The 8989-nt window shown below is 40.4% G+C and overlaps 2 protein-coding genes across 5 annotated transcripts in view; one reads left to right on the top strand and one right to left on the bottom strand.

The window, feature by feature from the left end:
* The window catches only part of Cmss1 (cms1 ribosomal small subunit homolog), a 302226-nt gene that overhangs the window by 81477 nt on the left and 211760 nt on the right, over positions 1–8989 (top strand). The window contains exon 1 of one of the 3 annotated variants that reach the window (XM_031364151.1): positions 7889–8929. The exons of the other annotated variants lie outside the window; for them this stretch is intronic. Within the exon in view, the coding sequence (XP_031220011.1) occupies positions 8890–8929 (40 nt within the window). The 5' untranslated portion in view covers positions 7889–8889. Of the gene's footprint in view, positions 1–7888; positions 8930–8989 lie in introns of those variants that run through there. 3 annotated transcript variants of the gene reach the window in all.
* Filip1l (filamin A interacting protein 1 like) overlaps positions 1–8989 on the bottom strand; it is a 245065-nt gene that overhangs the window by 82015 nt on the left and 154061 nt on the right. For both annotated transcript variants that reach the window (XM_031364147.1, XM_031364148.1), the window contains exon 4: positions 3634–3812. In XM_031364147.1, the coding sequence (XP_031220007.1) occupies positions 3634–3812 (179 nt within the window). The remainder of the gene's footprint in view (positions 1–3633; positions 3813–8989) is intronic.

The following is an 8989-nucleotide window of genomic DNA, read 5'->3' as shown; positions in this document are numbered from 1 at the left end:
TTTTTTATGGTAAGCATATCTGGATTCTAATGTAGATGAAGCTCTCCCTCAACCCCATCTAGCACAGGCTTGTCTTATAGGCCGTATAGAGTTACACGTTATACAAGCTAAGCACCTAGATACTTAACTCATTTGTGTAAAAATTTATATATTTAATATACTCATTCACTGGTGTATTTCCTGGGCCTATATCCAATGCCTCCAGTGAGTTTGATGTTTTTGAAGAGAAGGAGTTGAAAGCAGTCTAAGTTGTCTATTTAAAAGAGTGAGTTAACAGTAAGATCAAATAGGACTCAACACTTCAGTTGTCTTGCCTGAAGCAAGTCTACTTTGCTTCATGTCAAAGTTAAAATGCAAGTGGTTTGTTCTTCACTGAACCAAACAGTGAAGGACTGGTGTAGAGTGTGATCAAAGCGCCAGCCTTTGACTGCAGACCCCTGTTGACCTCCTCCAGTAGCGTGCTCACCCCCCAGTCACTAACTAGTCAAACAGGGTAGAAAAGGAATAGAAGTCAACGCTAGTGATGCCTTCTTCCGTGTGGCTCCTGAGAAGATAACGTGAGCTTCTGCTCTGTAAAGTTGGATTATCAGCACTAAGTGACTTGGCCAAGATATTTTGAAACGTAATTTTAGGGCTTTAGAAACTTCTTGAGTTGAAAGCACCTTTTCATGCAGTCACCGTAACATTATCTGCTTCCTGACTTAGTAGTCCTTTCAGGAGTGTAAACCTAGTAATAGATGTGGTTTGTTTTAGTCATAGCATGAATGGTTTTTAGAGAAGATTTTTTTTCCTCCTTTGCATCCCCCACACTCCATTTACACTAAAGAAGAATTCTGCAGGGTTTTTTGAAAGCATATATGAAATTGGAATTTCACTCGGGAAATTTTTGCAAAATTATGCTGACTGAAAATGATTTTTGCTTGGCTCTCTTGTGATACCATCCAGAAAAGCCTGGCATTGCTTTCCTGCCATTGCTTCAGTGTAAGACTTGCACTTTAATTCAGCCAAGTGTATAGAGCCCAGGTCAGTGACACACGTGCTCCCTCACCTAACACGTCACTGAGCAAGAAGCTGCCATGAAAACATAGTATGATTAGGTAGTGTGGACACAGATTTCAGCTAGAGAAACTCTACATTGACAAGCTTGGGAACGTGCTTTTCAGAAAAGATTCTCTGCCCCCACCCACCCTCAGCGGGAAAGCCAATTGCTTACTGATTACGACAGCGACATCACTTAGCAAACATTTTGGCCTGAACTCAATGTGTGACATCAAGCTCCTTTAGGCTTTTTCACATAAAATGAATTCTCCAAAGAAAACACAAAAATTGAGCCTTCATTTGAAATCCATTATTGTATCCTCTAAGGTCTCATTAATTACTTAATTTTTTTCTCTGTAGATATTAACTGATTCTTACAATGAATGCTAAACCCTCACAGTGTTTTTTTCCCCAGACTTTTTAATCAGACAGTACTCTCCCAACTGCTTTGAAGTAAGGTTTATGCCTTGTTTTACTGTAGTACACGAGTCCACAAAATCTGGAGTGACTTACAACACTCGGGTCGAGGAGTTTCTGTGTCCCTCTAGGAAAAGGTAGTCTTGCTTTTTGTGAATGGGTGACTCTGTCACCACAGTATAAAGGATTCAGTGATGGTGGGTGCCTTTCCACGCCACTTGATGTCTCATTTTCTTCTGTGTAAACAAGAACCTCTGTGTGTGTTGAACTGAAACGACCCAGGGTTTCTCCAAATGGAGTTTCTCCCGTGCTGTTTTGCCGGATGGTGTTCACTCAGGAATTTCATGTTCATGGCCTTAAAGTAGGTGGTTGTCAGTCATGCCACACAAGGCTTGCAGCCTTTCTTGCAGCAGGCTGGAGCAAGTGTTGAGGGGAATGTACCAACAGTGCCAAGAGACAGGAATTATACATACAGGCAAAGCAAAGGAAGAAAAATTTGTGTTATGTGAGTTGCGAGTAAGTTTGACATTCTCACACCCAGATGGTTCCCTCTGGAACCTCCTCCTTTACAGAGGAAACAGGTGACTGATCACTCACCTATTACACTGGTTAAGCCGAGGACGCCACGATCTAACCTAGTCACGTTTTCTATTTATTTGCAATACCCTGTTCAGTTTGATTATCCTTTAAGAGTCTGTATCCCATACGACAAAAACTAATCCATTGAATCCTTCCTCGGGAGCTCACTTGTTACCTGTGGCAATGCCATCTGTAGCACACTGAGCCCAAGGTGTACACTCACCTCTGTGTCTTTCCCTCTAGCCTGCGCGCATGCTATTTCCACTAATCTTTAACTCACGTTTCTGTGTTACTCCTCTTTGCTCTCTGGAATAAAACAGCCATGTGCACCTACCTCCCAGGTTAGTGTTGTTCTGGATGGCTGCCCTAGCCTTGCTCCAGAAAATGAGAACAGCTGTGAACGTGAGAACCATACCCCATCTGTCCTTCACATTCTCAACCTAAATGTCTGTCATCTTGTGTCTCATGTGGTCAGCCCCTGGACAGGGTCAGCCTACACGTCTTTGTTCTCTGCCTGGCAACACTCTACCATGCTCAGTGAATGTTCATAATATGGGGAGATGAAAGAAAGTGTCTGTTAGCAAGTCAATGCCAAGACAGTATGGGGGCCAAATTAGGCCACTAGTGCCAAACCACAGGGCTTCAAGATCATATTTAATATAACACTGTCTCATTGAATAATAAATCATATATTTGTAATGTCTGAGTTGAATCTTCCCTTGGTGCCAGATTTCTTGAGCTTTTAAAATTTGTTCTTGCAGATACCTCAAGAGTTCATAAGGTTCAGATTTTCTAGGATATTTCTCACTTTTCCTCCCGTGTTTCAAATAAACAACCTGGAGCAATAGAGTGCTTACAGGGAACAGGGATGATTAAGTGAGTGTTTACCAGGAAATTCTCGGAAAAGAAGTGAGACCTCACCATTAGCTAGGACACTGGTAGAACTTTGGTTTCCTAACTAAAATACTAATTGGAAATTTCTTGGCTCAGTTTGGTAGTCTAAGCCTTTAATCCCAGCACTCTGGAAGCTGAGGCAAGGAAGGTTGTCCCAAGCTCGAGGCTAGTCTGTGTGACACAGCAAGACCATGTCTCAAAACCAACACAAAACAAAACAAATTTTTGTGCAAAGCAGTTGAGCTGGCTAGGATGTTGATGCTGTTTTCTGTCATTGTGTGGCTGTGTTGCAGTGTATTATGCGAGAGCTTATGGCTGGGGGCCTGTCTTTCCTTTTTCCCCTCTTCTCTAGCCCTGTAGACGGCTCGGCTTCCCTCAGTTTGCACACCATTTCTTGCCACACCGTTTGCCCAGCACGCATACTCATCTCCTCTCACACTGAAAGTCATTTTGAATGTTTGCTTAGGAACACGTTCTCTCACTCTCGGAGCAGTATTCTCAGTGGCACTCCCTGAGGGAATTGGAAATTCAGTATTTATATTCCCATGATTATTATTGTGCTGTATTAACAATGCCCTTAGACTTATGCTTCTCTCACCTGGACCCTCAAATCTTTGAGGCCAGAATATGTTTTATATTAACCCTTCTAGCCCACCGTAGTGTTTGCAATACTTGGCAGAAGGGGCCATCCCGTGCAGTTTTTACCTCTCACATTCCTGTTCCAACAAGTTTATGAATTCATCATTCTTCTCCATATATTCTTTGTGTTTTCTCTTTTCTTCCTCCATCTCCATTATGGTTTGCCGGTGGGATTTTTCTACCATCAAGAGTTGTTCCAAGATCCGCCTGTGAGACTCTTTATGCTTCTCTACGACTTTATCCAACTACAAGGGAAAGTGTATTTATTGCCTGTTAATTAGAAATTATTCATGATACTTTCATATTTCAGTCTTGTACATATTTCTGTGCTTTTACCAATTAACCTGGTAAGTTCCTTACTCCTTAGATAGTTTTGAAAACATGATTTTACATATTAAATAGCAACTGATAAAAATACTGATTTTTGCTTTGTTTTATCATATAAGATTGAAAAATTGTGACTTGTGAGTTTAATGCCAAGTACCATTAGAACCTGACAACTTCTCTCTGAATCTGAACTCTTACTAAGAAGTAGTTTAGAACCTGGTGAATTCTCTCTGACATCTGAACTCTTACTAAGAAGTAGTTTAGAACCTGGTGAATTCTCTCTGACATCTGAACTCTTACCGTGACTGTTCAGTTTTCTTATGTGGGCTTATGATGACAATTTATCAGACATTCTCAAAAGATTTGACTATGCCATTGTTGATGACTTTCATAATCTTGGCCAGTCATTTTGTGACTGTTAAGTTAGTTGTATTACCTTGCTATAGAGGCCTTGCTAACATCTAGTTTCTAAGAAGGTAGTGGTGAGTTTTTTCTAAAACAAGGGTTTTTCTTAAACCACTTACAAACATCTGAAAATTCAACGCTAGTGACATGCAGAAATCAAGAGAGACATGAACTGAAAGTGCTTATACTTTCCCTAGGAAGGTCAGATAACCTAAGAAACAGTTGGGAACTGTGGAAGCGGCTGACCAGTGAGTACTGAAGGATCCGAGAATGACTGCCTGCCCTCTCTTTTAGCTGGCTGTGTAGACTGACACTGAGAATGAAAACAGTAATACTTGGTAGCCATTTCCGGGGCCAGCAGAAGTAGTAATATCAATTGCTACTTGCTGGCTTGCTTTGTTTGTTTATTTGTTTGTTTATTGTATAGAAGATTTAAGTAAGCTGCTTTCAGAGTTTACCAGTAAAATAATGATAAGGTTAACTTAATCTAAGAATCAGTTGATGTAGGAGAAACACTCAATTAAATTTGGCCCTTGAATTAGGTCAATGAATAACCATAACTATTTAATAAAGTGGAAATAGATATCTGGAAGAAGTTCGCTAACTGCAAAAGAATAAAATAAAAATAAATCAATTCTTAGGTAGGTGGCTGTAATTTTCTGGATATATGTTTTAACTTTAGTCAACCAGCCTATAATATAGATTTATATGAAAATGTCCTTAGGTTGCACAGTACCATGTACAATGCATATATACTATGAAAATCTTGCTTTATAGGAAAAAATCATCATATAAAGCATCATTATCTAGTTTGTAATAAACTAAAATAAAAATTGTATTCACTGCGAAGAGAGGCTATAGTCGCATAAACTTCGTGCTTTCTGGTGTGCTTGTTCCACCTTGTGCGGTGGTATCTGTTCATTCATCACAGACTTGGGAGGAAGACTGGAAAGGGTCAGTGCCATGCATTTGTGACATGGCCTCCCAGCACCTGGTCTCCCCCCAGTGCTTCCCATCCCATGACTGATAGTGTTATCTTTTCCCAGTAGGAATACTCAGTCTCTATCCCAGTGGTTCTTAACCTGTGGGCTCGACCCCTTTGAGGGTCAAACAACCCTTACAGGGGTCACATATATCCTGCATAGTAAATATTTACATTGTGACTCATAACCAGTAAAACTACAGTTATGAAGTAGCAACAAAAGTAATTTTATGGTTGGGTGTCAGAGTATGAGGATTAAAGGGTCCCAGCACTGGGAAAATTGAGAACCGCTGGTGTTTACAGATTCAGTCGGTCTCATTTTCCTTCCATTCTCCGTGACTCCCACCCTCCTTTGAGCCACACTGGGTTCAGGGAGCTCTTAGAGCACACAGTCGTAATGTTGAGACCCAGAAGTCTTCCCTTCCTCCCCGTCCAGAGCTGTTTGCCTCTTCCTATCAGAGCCTAATTCCCTGAGACGTCCTTCCCTCACATCCCATGACTCTGGAAGAGTGGTGTGAATCTCCTCCATGCTATTGTTCAGTCCAATCACCAGACAGTTGGCATTTGTGACAGCGGGAATCAGAAAGCTATTGCATAAGGACCTCGTAGAGAAGATGCTCCCTGAAGAGGCTTATTGATTCTGGAGATGCTTTAGCTTGCTTGTGTCTAAAGGCTGATTCCATGACTTAATATATTGGTATGCCTCTTAGAAAATAAGACCGTGCTTTTTGCTTCAGTCTCTTTGCACTGCTGACAGGTCACACAATAGACCTGACTCTTCTGAGCACATGGAGTTTGGCAAAGTAACTTTTCTAGTTTATACTTTAGATCCTTCATTTATAAAGTAAATGAGTGGACTTAATGATTTCTAAGATCAAATCTGGTGCCTTAATTTTTACAAGCTGACAAGTATTCAAGTGCCTCTTCTGTCATTTGAATGCTAAGTCCTTCTGCTTTCACTAGGAAGAGAAAACAAACCCTGGAATTACCAGGGGCCATAGTAAGGCACTATGTTATTAAACGGCCCCTTACTTTGTTGTATGCTTCCTTGTAGATTGAGGCTGGGAACGGAAAACAGCAATACTTGTTATCCATTTTAGGGGGCATCAGGGTGGAAAACATAAGAAATGGCTTCCTAACGTTTTATGTGCATTGATAACTTCTAGTTAGTAAGCCTGACTCCTGCCCCTATATCATCACAATGTTGGTGTTCTCCTTTCCATGGTCAGAAAAATTAAGCACAGAGAGTTTTACTATTTTTGTTTGTTTATTTTTAGCTACTGACTTTTTAAAAAGGAACTAATAATGGTCTTTGTTTTAAAATATACCAAGTAACAGAACGCCCCAGTATGGGTTGGATGGATGGATGGATGGTTGGATGGATGGATGGATGGATGGATGGATGGATGGATGGATGGATGTGTGATTCTCCCTATTTTTTTCATTTTGCTCTTGGCACACTGTCTTTTCTTTAATTGTCTTTCTTTTATTTATTCTAAGTTATGGATAAAATTCATTTAGACAACAGGGAAATTGTTTAGCCAGTTTAGTAAATTGAAGGAAACCAAATCTCCTATTCATAAAACAGCACACTTCTTCCTTGTCTGAAGTGACACCTGGTTTTCCTTGATAATGCTGGGGTTCATCTCGGCACCACAGGCCCTAGGACTGGCCTCCTTTCTGCTACTCCCCACTCCTCATAAAGCTCTCCCTTGTTTCATTCTCTTCCCCCTCCAGTCATTGTCAAATAAAGTCAAAAGGTCACAGGTTGTATTTCAAACTGATTTTTGTCCTTTAATGCCCAATGCTGGAAGTTTATGGGTTATAGAAAAAAAAATCAAAATGTACCAAATGAAAAGCCAGTCTATGGAAATTCCACTCTTAGTTCTTTCTTTCTTGTTTATCTTTCTTTGGTGTAGCTCACACATGCATTTAAGAATGGTTTTATATTTCATCCACCATTTTATTTTACTCTTTAATGAAGCAGTTTCATAATATAGTCTTTATTGCTGGAGTTGGGGATTGATTATGTTCTGACTATCCCTACTCATCCTTTGGACCTTGGTCCATTTTACACTCTTCCGGCCTCTTATAGCCCTCCACAGTAACTTGTCCAGCCCCGTGAGGTCATGTGTCATCTGACCTCTTCCTAATAGGAAGCATCCTGGAGGCAGGAACCATGACCACCTTCATATATTAGCTTTTTGGTAAATGTTAGTTAAGCAAATGAGTAAAGTAATATGTTAAGTTAAATTCTGCAGTTGGTCTTAAGACTCTGAACTTTTATTGAAGTATCTTTGGAAGTCTAAATGTTAGATTTTCTGTGATGACTTTAAGAAGAACTAGCAGTACTTTAGGCATCAACTGCAAAATTAACTTCTAATACAGAACTCCAAGTTAAAGTGAAACACAAAGTTTCAAAGTTTCTGCAGCGAGTTCTGGTTCTTTCTACCCTCTTACTCACACTGTACCACAAATCTGCTCTTTCTTCAGGCTCACATGCCTCTCCTTTTGGGATTCGGTATCAGCATTCCACCCCACGTTCTCCAAAAAGAGAAGTTGTTCTTCTATGTCACTGTTCTTTAAGACTTAGATAAGCCCCTTCTAGATTATCGGGCACAGTATTACAGGTTTCTTTTTCATGCATATTTCCTACTGTGACTATATATAATATAGTCTTAATATAGTCCACGGAATCTATAGTTCAGTCTCCTCCCTCTCTCCCTTTCCTTCAGCCTCATCTATTGAATTCTTGTTAGAACTCCGCTTTATTTTCTGGATGTCTCTTCTCATCTCTTAACTATTAAATAGAAGAGAGCAGACAGCTGAGCTAAGGAAGTAGTTAAGTGGGCTTCAGGAAACTGGTAGACAAGGACAAAGAAATCTAGAAGGATAATGTAGAAATCATGAAAGAGAAAAATTGACAGAACATAGAGGTGGCACCGTGTGAGAGATTGTGTGTGGGTGTTGGTAGGTAGAGGGATATCTGTAGAAGTTGCCATCAAAGAATGTTGGATTGGTAAAGCAAGAAGATATTAGGAGTAACATTCAGGGACACTTTTACAGGGACAGGTCTGCCAGTTGATGAGTCCTATTCAGCGTATTTTCACCAACCATGGATTTGCATTGTATTCATGTAGTTGATATGTTTGTCAAGCCTGGCAGCAGCATGCTGAGAACCAGGATAGTTTCAACGTTGTTGACTTGCATGCAGCCTCAGTTCCTTTTGTTTAAAATTTGGATTAAGGCATAAATCAACAGACTTTGGGTGGTCTCATCCTCACCACTTAGAAAAGTACATTCACATGACCAAACTACTTCAGAATTTGGCAAGACGGTAGTCTTCTCTCATGAGATTCCCAAGACAAGAGCATTAGAGGTCAGTCCTGAGCTAGATTGCCAGAGCAAGGGGGGAGGGGGAGTTTGTCCAAAACTTGCTTCATTCTCCCAGCCTTAACTCATATTCTTAGCTGTTTCCTTTTATAAAAATGAAAATTTCCATTTAGGTCTCTGAGGAAAATAGAAGAATAAGAAAGGATGTCAGAGTTTTAGAAGCTTCAACCAAGAAAAAGGAGCAAGAAGCATCTCATCTGTAGGCAGCAAGGGCCATGATTGTGCTCCTCACCTTTGCCACCACAGGATGCAGCGGTAGGAGAAAGGTCTTTGCTGTCAGTGTTTGAAGAACAGAAGTATCCCATCATCTAAAAC

Source organism: Mastomys coucha, unplaced genomic scaffold (genome assembly GCF_008632895.1).
Source record: "Mastomys coucha isolate ucsf_1 unplaced genomic scaffold, UCSF_Mcou_1 pScaffold12, whole genome shotgun sequence".
Taxonomy (NCBI): Eukaryota; Metazoa; Chordata; class Mammalia; order Rodentia; family Muridae; genus Mastomys; species Mastomys coucha.
This window is presented reverse-complemented; position numbering and strand designations above follow the sequence as displayed.